General features: G+C 38.3%; 1 protein-coding gene across 1 annotated transcript; it reads left to right on the forward strand.

The window, feature by feature from the left end:
* Positions 1-723: 723 nt before the first annotated feature.
* Positions 724-13990, forward strand: LOC140237348 (ATPase GET3-like). The gene is made up of 7 exons (XM_072317285.1): positions 724-851; positions 3909-4114; positions 4876-4966; positions 6498-6648; positions 7190-7297; positions 8189-8395; positions 9791-13990. The coding sequence occupies exons 1-7, from the start codon at positions 724-726 to the stop codon at positions 9938-9940; spliced, it is 1041 nt and encodes a 346-aa protein (XP_072173386.1). The 3' UTR covers positions 9941-13990.
* The last annotated feature ends 116 nt before the right edge of the window (positions 13991-14106 follow it).

Here is a 14106-nt window from a genome sequence, read left to right on the forward strand (position 1 = left end):
CATAACTTTTGAACGGAATATCGGATTACCCTCAAACTTTCACTGTGTTCTACTATTGTTGCATTCATCCAATCCACGTGTATGTGAAGGTGGACTTGCAAACCAAGGAGGTACATCGTACTATCGGCGAGCTCGCCTAATACCTCGTTTGTCAAACATGCCAACATTCTGAAATACTTGAAAAAATACAAATAAACATGTTCACGTGAAAAAAAAAAAAATCATAAGAAATAACATTGGAAACCTGAAGCCCAATCTCAACCGAAGAATTATGTAGATGTTTATTTATACTTTATTCAACAACAAAACAAACCGAAGTTATGCAGGGCAAACAAAAATAACAACAAAAACAAGTTCTACGCTGATGTCTTAGTTGTACACGTCATGATGTTTTGTTTTCTTTTGTTGTTGTTATTGTTTTTGCATTCATCACGTGACGCTCATTGATTGGTCTTTGGGCCTACTATTTCTGTACGAGCTGAAATTTTCGCGGTGGTTTAATTTTCGCGAATTTCGCAAATCGCCTTAGAACCGCGAAAATAACAACACGCGAAAATAACAACATACGAAAATAACAACACGCAAAGTAGTAAGTTCAGTTAGACCCTCGCAAACGCGAAATTAACAACACGCGAAAATGTCCTCCGAGGAGCAATTCGCGAAAATATCTGTACGCGAAAATTTCAGCTCATACAGTACTAGTATAATAAACCAATATCGAATATGGCGACTTCCATGGTTGATGACGACTTTGAGCCACTGGAGCCTTCAATCCGCAATATCATCGAGCAGAAATCTCTGAAATGGGTTTTCGTTGGTGGAAAAGGAGGAGTAGGGAAGACGACATGCAGGTACAAGATAATTTACATGATTTCTTGAATGTAAGCTGGCAGTAACCAGTACAGTCTACCGGTTTATGCTGATGCACGCGACAGCGGCTGCGTGTAGTTACACTGTGCCTTACAGTTCATGCATGCAGTGGGTCTTGTTTACCATACACAGCCCAGTCGCTGTACGTATTAACAGCGTCTGTCTGGTCGGGCTACCATAACCATGATAACCCTAACCCCGGCGCGGGGCGCTGTAACATAGTATTTTTGGGTCACTGCTGCGGTTAACGTTGACTCTACAATGGCTACATTGTAGCCTAGTAGTTGGTAGGGCTAGGGCCTAGTTTCTAAATGAGTGCAGTAGACTACTGTAGTGTAAAAGTGGATATTTTCGTGTGACTAATTTTTTGCGCTTGGCCAGGCAAGAAGAGTTTCGCATGTTTTTAATTTCGCGAAATCAAGACATCAGCTACTGGAACATATGGCACGCAAAAATATTCGCGTGCTTCTATTTTCGCGCTAGCTTCTGGTTGTGTGAAATCCGCGAAAAATTTCAACACTGCGAAAATTTCCACTTTTACAGTAACAAGTATTCAGTGATATTCACTGGTATTCCATGCATTAATGCCATCCAATCTAATTTTTAGTATTATCATGTAGAGTCTACAATCAAGTGCGAAGTAGAGCAAGCATAAACTACACAAAAATACCGGGCTTCTACTCGTCTTTGAAGTTGACTCGGCAGTCACATCCCAGCGCTGAAAACGGGAAGCCCCTAAAACTGCGTATAAGCAGCTAGCAAGATGTTTGCGTGCTTGTGAATTGTAACGAAATGACGCGCACTAGTAGCAAGCGTTTGCACACTCGGCAAGCGCTCGTGAAACAGACGAGACAGAATATGGTGTGAGCTTGAACGGCCAGTAACAACGGTAGCCTATGGGGAATTAATACGTTGGCCTGTGCGTTTCGTTCAATATGCTCTGATATTGAATGGGTAAAATTGAGCGGAAAACAATACGCGTTTTTAATGTGCCGCTAAAACGTCCTATATAGATGATAATTTACCATGCCGCCAACCGGGTACGGCCTTACGAGTGGCCAGCGTATTGTGGCGCGGCTGTAGGTCCGCCTGTGTAGGCAGTGACCCAGTGTTTTATTGCCAGACTTTATGACACTGGTGATAGTATGAGACAGACAGCAAATGTGGTCGTATGAATGGAATGGAAGCAACTGCAAAGCAAGAAAGGTTTTTTAGAACCTCTTCCTACAAGTTTATAACCATGATAACAACATCAGAGCATCTACACTCTGTAGATTGTCTAGCACGTAGCCTGACTGGTTAACGTAACAGCGCCCTGCGCCGGGGGTTATGGCCCGACTAACTAGAGTAAAATACCCCATTTGCAGCAGGCTTTGTACAGGGTGCCTGTTTGCGGCAAGGGCCATTTCACTCATTGATGAAAAGGCCCAATCGGGTGTCACGTCCCATAACACTTGTGAGTACCTCCTGCTCGTGTTCTAAAGTGGGACTAAGCACACATGATGTTCATTAGCTGTTTTATTGAGGAATGAAAGTGCCCCTGCCAGAAACAGGCACCCTGCTGCACATTGGGTATTTTACTCCATACACAGCCCAGTCGCTGTATAATATGCTTCGCACGGCGTAGCCCAACCAGGCTTGTCACGACACTTGTGTACAGTGACAGGGCTGTGTATAGTTATCACACAGGACACGGCTACATGTGTACGTTCTTCATCTTTTGTGGACAGTATGCCTGAAAGAAAGGAGTTCTTTACCACAGGATTTTGTAAATTAATTTTGAAGTAGGCCTAACTACATAACATTCTTGCATTGGATAGAGTTTGATATAAACCCCTCCACTGCAAAATACATTTTCATTCATTCATAACAATTCATTTATTTTCACTGAATAAAACATGTTTACACAAACTGTGGCATTAAACAAATTTGACGTGACAACGTGACAGATAAAACAAACTTCATGTAAGTATAAGGTCTGTGCTTACGTTACATTCACTAACTACAAAAACCTAACCATAATTCTAATACACACTCATTTAGTAGCATAAACATCCCTTGTGTAAATCAGGGACTTGCAACAAACTTTGCTGTATTTGTAATTCATGCTTCAAGTATGTTACAAGGCAAGGCTGCATACTGGCACTGGTCCGAGGTCCCTGGCCAGTAAAAATCACTGTTGGACCAGGAACTTTTTCAACAATAGACCAGTAAAATATGGAAAAACTGGGTACCTACTGGTCCAACAAACAGGTCGCACCAGTAAAAAAAAAACAAATAAAAAAAAATAAAAAAATGGGTTAGTGTGCAGCCCTGCATAAGGAAACAAAATGAAGATACATGTATTGGAATGATGTTTTGAACCTAAGCATTGTCCTTCTTATGGGAGTTTCAAATAATGTGGCAATCATGGTAAAAATCGAAACAAGTTCCATTATCTTGTAACAGATTGATGTAAATGACAATCAGTGACAGCTCTGAATGTTTTATTTGTGTCAAAAATTTGATTTTATAAGCAAAGAGGGGAAAATATCAATGACATTTGGATTGTTGGTTGTGGTGATCTATGAGAACAGTAAAGTACCAGTACTGAAATTCCCTGTCCTCAGAAATTGTTGCAGCGCCATCTGTGGGAGCATTCCGAAACCGACTAATGGTTGATCACATCACAGTGGCTAGTCTTTTGTTTTTCGTATTTGCTATGTGCTTGTAAATATCTGTAAATAACTGTATTATAGTGTGAATAACACAATCTGCAAGAATATCAGCTTATTGAAGGAGGCAGACTTAACCGGAAGAAGAATGTGGAAATGCACTTTGTATAGATTTTGCCACTTTGATTAACTTTGGGAGTACGGTATTTAAACAGTAATCTGGGTATACCAAGTCTACATTAATTAATCAGACATGCTATCTATTCCAAAGAGCAACTTTTCAGGTGTTTAAGTGTTGAAAGGATAGTGTTTTCTTTCATATGACATGGAGTTACTCAAAGATCACAGTGTGAACCATGCTCCTTGTACTTGACATTTTTTTAGCTGCAGCTTGGCAGTCCAACTCTCAAAACACAGGGAGACCGTCCTCATCATCTCCACAGACCCCGCCCACAACATCTCAGATGCTTTTGACCAGAAGTTCTCCAAGGTACCTACCAGGGTCACTGGTTTCCAGAATCTCTTTGCCATGGAGATTGACCCTAACCTCGGAATAGGCGACCTCCCTGATGACTACTTTGACGAAGATAGTATGTTTGGTCCTTTCGTCATATATTACTGCAAACATATTTTCTTCAACAGTCTTATTATATTGCTGTATGTGGCTTGTATGACATATATTAAGGCAGAGGCCTTACAAAGAAAGAAAGAAAAAAGGTTACTCTACAAAGTTTATATCATCTAAAATCTATACCGTAGTGTGGCCATGAGTTCAACAATCAAAACTTCTTTAGCTGATGTTTACTTGATGGTGTCAATTTAACCTACATTGTATGCTCAACTCTGGAATGTGAAAATGTGAGCAAAACCAAACGAGGGAAAGGAGGCATTACAAAGTAGAGTTTGTGATTTAGTTAGAAACATGTTTCAGTTTAATCTAGTATTTGATTCATTTTATCAGATGTCATGCTGTTGCTTCAGTTGCTTTTTCAGTTGACTATCACTGCATCATATTTGAGATATACTGTACGAGCTGAAATTTTCGCGGTGGTTTTATTTTCGCAAATTTCTCAAATCGCCTTTGAACAGCGAAAATAACAACGTGCGAACAGATAAGCACAGACCTCGCAACCACAAAATTAACAACACGTGATGTTCTCCTAGTAGCAATTCGCGAAAATATCTGTACGCGAAAATTTCAGCTTGTACGGTACACTGTACAATGTATATGCAAGCATTCATACTGTAAAAAGTTGTAATGAAGATAATGTTTGTTGAATATGACTGTCAGATTCATGAGAATCAAACTACGTGTAGCAGAGTCCTCTTCTGGCATTCATACCCTCTGTAGATCCTTTGTCTGTTGGAAAACATGTCATGCAGGAGCTACTTGGGGCCTTTCCAGGAATTGATGAAGCTGTCAGTTTTGCTGAAGTAATGAAGTGAGTTGCTACAACAGTCAAAGTATCTTTTCCATCTTTGACTCTGCTTGTTCATTCTTTAATAAACAATCACCATTGGTTATGATGACCTCTTGATAACAGTGTGCATAAAATGAGAAACATTGCATGAATCTATTTTCGATTATCAATAAGAAAAAACAAGAAAAGTTGCAAAGCTTCATTTCATTTTCTCCCATTTCAACCTACTATCTTCTCTTCCAACAGTCCTTTTCAGGACTTAACTCATGGTGAACCGTAAACCCAATCTTCGTTGATGAAGTATTCGTTGAATACTTCATTTTTGTCTTGACAAACAAACATACATGTAAATATGTACTGCACTAGTTCATACAAGACTCATATTTACAGAATGGATTATTTAAAGGTAGGGGATACCTTTTACAGAACTCCCAAAATGCAGCAAAACATTAAATATGAACCTCAGGGGACTTGTTTAGGCCACTGCTTAGAGATTTGGAAGTCAACAGTTATCTACAATTTGAATAATGCACAAAACTCAACTACTCAGTAGTTCTGTGTGTCAGCCACACTAAAGCCTTTTTGTTGCAGTCTTCTGTATTTTTTATCTATAAACACAAATCTAAAAGTATAAGAGCTGATGTAATAACATATAGAGTGTGTGGCAAGAATGTATATAGAAATGTTTTAAGTTTTGATGAACTCTATTCACAAAATATACATGATGGACACACATGCAGTGCATGGGTCTGCAAAGGTAGCCTAGTAATGTACTAGAATTTACAGTGAGCCCCGAAAAAAATTGAATTCAAAATCTAACAGTCAATAAAAATGTACTAAATGCTACCTTCCACTTTCAATTCTTTATGGGAGTTTCTAAAATGATACTCTCTTCAACATACCACTGTGTTTACACAACTCTTCATTTAAGGCATGCAAATGGGATTCCTTACCTTTAAGAAATTGATATGTTTTTATTGTGATTCATAATCCCAACTCTGGTGTATTTCAGAGTACTGTACATACATGGTATAATCATTTTGAGCGAATATTCTTACCAGGAAGTTCTTGTCTCCATCACTGTTCAGAACATGTGTAACGAATTTGTTTTGTTTTATCATATTTTTATTTCCTGTGGTGGTCATGTTGCAGAAATACTCAGTAAGTTGATCAAAAGGACAAATGTACTTGGCTTGCAATAAAAATGCAAAATGTATTTTCTTCAGAAACAGTAAGTTAGCATTATGCACAATATATTTGTCTGATCAGGTGCCAATTTGCAATGATTTAGTTTATTAATTTATACACTGTATTTACAAAATATCAAATTTAGATGAACTTATGAATCCCCATTCACATGAACAACAAACTTAATCTGAACAATCAATGAAGAAAACCATAAAATGCATTTGAACAGGAAGTGCAGGCAATGAAACATGGTTATGAGTAAAATGTAAGTAATTGCTGGTAGGTGATACTGAAAAGTACTGATGGATATTTTTGCATGCTTGCATTTAGAGCTCACCTGCTAACTGTCTTGCATTTCTCCCAGATTGGTGAAGAACATGAACTTCTCAGTGGTAGTCTTTGACACAGCCCCCACTGGACACACCCTAAGACTCTTATCATTTCCGTCCCTGGCAGAGAAGGGACTCAGCAAGCTGCTCAAACTCAAGGCTCAGTTTAACCCATTCATTCAGCAGGTGAGTAGGTAGAGCACCATTCCTCCATCCTTGCACGTCATCCATCTCAGCTTTCATCTGTTACCATGGTAATGTAAGAAAGTCCTGAGGTACAATGACTATACATGTTATATGGAACATTAATAAAGTGGATAGATTATTTGACCATAGCATCAAGGGCCCCAGTGTCCTGCAAAGTGACATAAAATTATGTTTTGATAATTCAGTAATATTTTAAGAAATTCTCTGAAAAGAAAGAAGTAAATTATTGTTGATAAAGTTCATTGAAGAGGAGAGAAAAAATATTCAGACCAACATGGCTTGTTGAAATAAAGGGTCAGACATAGAGGTTCCCAAGCATCAAAATTGTAACCTTTTTCTTTCATTTTTTTAAATTCATTTAAAGCAAATGCATCTCTGCCTGTACAAACACCTGGATTAGTATCTTTACCAGTTATTAATTAACTACCCCTGGTAATTTATTTTATTTTGAACGATATCATCCTACCCCTAGGTCTGTTCATCTTGTTGCATCTTTCTTGTTCATATTTGTTTATGCCAGATTGGTGGTCTGCTTGGTATGGGTGAGTTCAACGCCACTGACATGCTGTCCAAACTTGAGGATACTGTTCCAGTTATCAGGAGTGTTAATGAGGCTTTCAAAGACCCGGTGAGTATGGCCTGTCTCTTCTAGCCCCAGAATAGTTGCTTGAAATCATCAGAAACAAGTGATATTTAAATATTTCTTTTGATGTCATGATCAATTCAAGCAAAGAATCATATTATGTTGGCATGAAACAGTATTTTGATATTTACATATTTTTGTTTCCCATACAGTAGTAGTGTATTGCAAATGAGTTAACAGAAAAATTTGGAATGATGTTTAGCACTTTAGTTGACCCGTGTCAGACAGCCTGAACATATATTTATTCCTTATGCTGTTTCTGTGTAATCTCTTTATGAAATAAAGTAATTACCTTTGCAAGACGGGGATAAAATGGGACTGATGTAGCTATTCTTTAATGCAGAATTTTGCCATTCTGCCAGACAACAACTCACCTAGGAGAGTATCTCCTCTGAAGCAGAATCACAATTTGAGTTAAGATATCCCTCTTAGGGCCCAGTCCCACTGGCGTTTAGGAAGATTTGCGTATGAATTGCCCGTTAAATTGGTTTATATTCGCTAAACATCAGCAATATTCATGGAAACTGCTTGTACAAGCCGGTCGACATCCGCGCACATCTATAATTATCCACAGAGGCATTTTTTTCCGTTGCTAGGATTTTTGAGCTGCACAAATTTTTGGTTGCGGACGTTTAGCAAATATAAACCAATTTTGTTCGCTATTCATACACAGAGACTGGGCCCTTAGTGCCATACATTGACTGCTTTGAGATAGGATAATTAGATTAGATTTTATTATCGAGATGACTGAAATAATGTGATCTACTAGTTTATCAAATATTGCTTCTTAGCTGTTATTTTTGGAAAAATGAGAACTAAAGAATGGTTTGTTTTTGACATTTTTTTTTTTTTTTCACTGCACATTTGTCCCACCAGGAACAAACTACCTTTGTCTGTGTCTGTATAGCTGAATTCCTGTCGCTGTACGAGACAGAGAGACTGGTCCAGGAATTAGCCAAGTATGGTATCGACAGCCATAACATCATCGTCAACCAGCTCATCTTTGCTGATGAGGGGCGGAGCTCCACGCAGTGTAAAATGTGCCAAGCGAGATACAAGCTTCAGAAGAAGTACCTGGAACAGGTAGGAGCATCAGAGTTTGAAGGATGGCAACATCCATGGTGGACTATATCATGTACTGTTGTGTAGAATATCCACACAGTACCATATAGGATCATACCAAGCACACACACCAGCTATCACATTATGCATTGTATGGACTACATGCAGAAGTGTGAGTTCATCGTGTATGTCCTAATATATTATACACCATTTATTTCATGAGCGTGATCTGATGTGATGTGGGGGGTCACAGTGACACAGACTGAGAAATAAGCAGTGTTCCTTTTCAAGAGGAAGTTTGGTGATTTTGTACAGTGCATTCCTGTTATAGTGAACATGGTTATAATGAAACTCTGGTTACAAAGAAGTAAAAATTCAGATTGCGACATTATCCACTGTATGTGTTTGTTTGTTTTTTATTGTTTATTTGATCGGTTATAACAAAATTTTGATATAACGAAAGAAAAATGCCAGTTCCAAGGACTTTGTAATAACAGGAGTCCACTATACCTTGCAGACAGCATGATTATTTTCATTTATGTGAGGGGAAACAGTGGTTTGGGGGAGTTGTTAATTTCAAATACATGTATTTCAGTCGACTGGGGGATTTTGCAAAGAATGCAAACACACTGAAAGTAAATTGATGCTTTATGTGTCTTGAGTAAAGACCAAAATAATAGGAGGCCAGCAAGAGGCTGGTCATTTAGTGCAGTGAGCGAACACATGGCAAACTTCTTTAAAAAATAATACATGTATCTCTGATAAAGCAGACTCATTAATATCCAGTCCAGAATCACATCTACAAGAAAACTTCTCTTACCAGATTGGCACCAAAAACTGCAAGATAGAATGCAATATTGCCTCAATAATGTGAATTGTCTAGTACACCACTTCTGTCTGAATCTCAAGGTTAACCCGTTGAGGACGGACTGATTTTGCTACAACACGCATTTCCCATAGACACCTGCCCAAGTATACTCGGGACTCGTCCTCAACGGGTTAACAATGCTGTTTTTTAAGGTTACAAAAGATATATTTTTTCAAGTTAAGATTTATGATAATAACAACTCTTGATATGTGCAGATGCCAGAATTAAAACAACCCTGCTGTATATCAAATGGTCTAGCAAAAGATTTGCACAGATGCATGAATTGTGTATTCTGCATTCAGACTAGATTAATTCTTCTTTTTAGAGCATGGCAGATGAATCCTGGTATTGCTATAAGATATGGAATAAATGCTGCTGATTTACATATTGATCAAATCTATTATTACATCTAGTATATTTTAGACACATTTGCTCTGTACATTCTTCGTTAATACTAGCAGATTTCAGGCAGTAGGTTAAAGATTGAATTATGAAGCCATATTGTGGGTTAGTTTATTTTTGTTATATTTTATCTTTCTGTTTCCCAGATTGAAGATCTGTATGAGGATTTCCACATCACCAAGCTGCCTCTTCTAGAACATGAAGTGAGAGGAACAAACAAGGTCCTAGAGTTCTCATCTAATCTAGTGGTAGCTCGGCCCAGGACAGTTTTCACTGCAGAACAAGGGCCATCCTAGTGTGAACAGACTAGCCTTTGTTCCATCCTCAGTGTGATGTAAGGTTTCCCTCTGCAGGTGGAGTACTCAGCAGGAGTGGGTACCGGAAATACCTTTCAGTCTTGGATGGAGAACAGCCGGAGATAGTGATTCTATGGAAAGCAGGGTGTGCCACAAGTGGAGTTTCAAACGAGATTTTACTCGCATTACCAACTCTTCTGTGGAAGAACCGATCTCATAGCAGATGTAGGATGGTAGGTTTATTAGCAGACATAGAATACAGTGACTGTAAGACTGGTTTCTGTAAACCAGAGTTAAGTTTCATCAATTACATCTAATGTTATGCCAACAAAGATGAATTTTAGTTCACCATGGGTGATGTGCTGTTAGTGTTAATTTCTGATACAGCTTTCTGCACATTTGTTAAAGGTGAAATGAGAAAATCATTTCTCCAACGTAATGTGTAGAAATACAAGATTTCGTAAATCCAAGATTTTTATTCGGAACTCTGAATGACAGCTATGATGATATTGATTATTAGACACTGACCTCAGATATGATGGGCATTATTATGGTCAGGTTGATGCAGTCTGGGCTTTAGAACAAGGACTCTGGAGAGTGAGAAGTTTTGTACACAGAAGTTCCTGAACCACTTGACTTGATTTATACCTTAGATTAACCCGTTGAAGACGAGTCCCGAGAATACTCGGGCATTTGTCAATGGGAAATGTGTGTTATAGCAAAATCAATCTATCCTCAACGGGTTAAAGGAATGGTATAGTATTGGTTTAGGTGAGAAGAAAAGAAATGTATATCATAGGAACACACAGTCATAAATGGGGACGGTGTGTGCTTGTGGGGGCGGCGCTATGAATAATCGACATTTGCTTGCCATGCTGGTATGGTATCTTCTTGGTATCCGACAATAGTCCATTAAGAAAACATTGGAACAACCAGTCTTGATGTATGTTTGTGTATGTCCACAACTCTCCTCAAGGTGTGTTATCTCATCTTACCTCTCACCTTCACTAAAGAGTGATGTATAGAATGTTACAACCATTTTCTTTCAATTGACAATTATCTGTGCATTATGGATTTATCTCATTTCAGAAATTATTGCAGTGTCACTGCATGCTTGAGAGTTACAACTGTAGAGTAATTAGACAATGATCTGGGTGGTTCATCAAGCAAATTCCTACATGCAGTCGACCTTGCCCACGTCAAATCTATTTGGACTGAAGAAATAGCTTCGACTTAGGGAAAATTCGACTTATAGGAGATTAAAATCAATAGAATATAAAGAAAAGAAGACTTGAAAAGACCTTCAACTTAGGCGATTATTCGATTTATGCAAGGTGGACTTAAGCAAGGTTGACTGTATTTGTGATATTTGCGATTGATTTTACATACTAACTTAACACAAAATCACAAAAACTTGTTGCACAAAGGATGCTAACAGAAATGTAGGTATGAGGGACTAGTGTATCAGAATTTTTCTAATACTGGTTTTACACATTTATACATGGTGTAAACCACCAAACCTGCCCTTGTGCTGATATCTGCTTTTATACAACACCTTTTAAAGAATGTAGCAATCCGATTGGTTGATTGCTCGTCATGCCTGGGAGGCCCCCTCCATATTTTCTGTAACCGCATTGCAACCACTGACAATTTGGGATTCTTGCTTTAAGACTTTTCCCCCTGAATTCTTGCACATATTTTGATGCCATGTTGGATATACCCATGGGGTGTTACATTGTACATGTCACTTAGTATGTAGAGTGTACATGTTATTACTACATACCTGTGTACAGTCACAAATTGTCAGTCAGTGGCTTGTATTTCTTTATGAATCTTACACAAAAATTGATATTGCACTTGCTTTGTGCCTCATTTCGGTTCAGATAGAAACTGAATAAAGTTTGGAAACTGTAAATTTCATGAAAAGTAGAAAACAGTATAAACATAAGAAACATAAACAGTACAAAACATAAAAACATAAAAGTGAGTTTTTGTTTTGAGCAGGGAAACTGCATTTTTATAAACAGAAATGATTCACATGATTGTTAATTGTTTGATTCATTTCTCATTTGGGAAACATCATTATTATTATACATTTTCCATATGTTTTTATACTTGTTTAGGTTGAAATTATGGAAATATATCAAATACAATGTATGCATCACATGGAAATCTATCAGAATGCAAATTTTCATATACACATATTAGTGATACTCAAGCCCAAATTGGTATGGATATAGGGAGAACTTGATAACAAAATACCAAATGAAAAATTTATATGCTATGCCAAATGGTATGTAGTGTAGTTGCCAATGCAGTGGTTGTGTAATGACAACACAAGCTATACAATGTACTCTGTAGTCTTGTTTTTGCAGACTGCCACATTGCACATAGTACTGGAAAACAGAAGTCAAAGGTAAAGACGACTGACCAGGTGGGATAGGAGGTAAACACTGTGGTCCAACTGCAATTTGTGATTCAAATGAAATGCCCTATGCTGATTTTCAATGCGCATTTTGTGCTTTATAGAGAAGGCATTGGTGGCTCAGTGGATAGAATTATGAGCACTGAATTGTGAGGTCGCTGGTTCACGTCCACTGGTAGCACCTGGTGTGCCCCTTGATTTGTCACTTCATCCTCATTCTATAGTTCTTAGAATGGGACTTTAGAGTCGTTGGTCCCGAGGTAGCTTGGTTGCAAGCATTTAAAGCCTTCTAAGTGGCCACATAAAATCAATGCAAACACAAGAGGATGGTGCTTCAAATTGTGTCTTACCTCAAATGCAATATGGCTAGGGAAAGAGAGGTGGAGATGAATGTGTAAAGATCAGGACAGTCCTATATCAGTCATGAGCATTCTACTTGTTTCTGTTGCAAGTCCAACTGGCGTTCAGGAAGATTTGCGTATGAATTGCGCACAAAATTGGTTCATATTCGCTAAACATCTGCAACCAAAGTTTTGTGCAGCTCAAAAATCCTGGCAACGGAAAAATAGCCAACTTGTACAAGCATGTATCACAAATATTGCAGATTTTTAGCGAATATAAACCAATTTGGTGCTCAATTCATACGCAGATTTTCCTAAATGCCAGTGGGACCAGGACCTTAAGTCTAGTGTGACATGGAGCCCAGATTGTGTGTGCCATGAAATACAACATATGTGGACATTGGATACGTTCCTCTGTATTAGTGGATCACAACTAATCTTGTTACATCTCTGTCGGTGGTAGTGCCGAAAAAGTTCATTGAACCTATACAGTAAAGCAAGATATTGTCACGGCATGAAATTTTCGTGAATTGTTATTGCCATTTAACGCATGTAGTGTAGGCATGAACTTTCATGTGCATTTTAATTTTGCGAATCTTGGCTCTCACATAATTCATGAAATTAAAATGCATGCGAACATGCCTCATTTTACAGTATTCTCCAGTATGATGTGCTTACACTCTTTTGCTCTGGACAAAGCAACTACCATCATGGAAAGCTGGCAGCTAAACAGTAAATCAGAATCAAAATTATATCAATTCTATATTGGATTGTTGTAGTTCATTATGAATGACAGTCTGTTTCCTCCACTTCTCCTTTGTAAAATACATTAGGCGCAGTCAGACTGGCAAAAGATCGAGAAGATTAAGATCGCGATCTTTAAGATCTCGATCTTTAAGATCTCGAAGTTTTGCCAGTGTGACCGCAAACTTCCTGCGAAACTTCCCGTGAAACTTCTCGATCTGTTTGTGGGCGGTGCCTCTGAAGCGCGAGGTCATTGTCATGTGCAGATGCGCATTGTTACAATCACTAGCCATCGGACGGCGCACTCTTGCTTGTGCGCGTACCAATGGCCCAAACTTCTCGATCTTTTGCCAGTCTGACCGCGCCTATTGTGTCACATAAAACTAAATCTATGGAATTTTTCATCATTACATACATGATACTGTATTTCATTCATAACTCCTAGATTTCTGATGAATTCAAACTGACTGATTATTGAACAATATGAAACATGTACCACTCTTTGAATAAAGTTTTCATGTGCACGTGCAATGAAGTGAACATTATATGTGAAAAATTGTCAATATTTCCCTGTTCTGCTCCCTTGTCCAATCACATCGGTGCCCTGTTGTAAGTTGCTTTTGATTGCAACACATACCATACAAAATCATCAGTGA

This window comes from Diadema setosum, chromosome 13, assembly GCF_964275005.1.
Source record: "Diadema setosum chromosome 13, eeDiaSeto1, whole genome shotgun sequence".
NCBI classification, from domain to species: Eukaryota; Metazoa; Echinodermata; class Echinoidea; order Diadematoida; family Diadematidae; genus Diadema; species Diadema setosum.

Bases quoted from the DNA above. Each gene is read 5' to 3' on its own strand.
- LOC140237348 (XM_072317285.1), top strand. From the start codon at position 724: ATGGCGACTTCCATGGTTGATGACGACTTTGAGCCACTGGAGCCTTCA. The intron at 852-3,908 runs GTACAAGATAAT...ACATTTTTTTAG, and splicing joins GTAGGGAAGACGACATGCAG to CTGCAGCTTGGCAGTCCAAC. The intron at 4,115-4,875 runs GTATGTTTGGTC...TACCCTCTGTAG, and splicing joins TGACTACTTTGACGAAGATA to ATCCTTTGTCTGTTGGAAAA.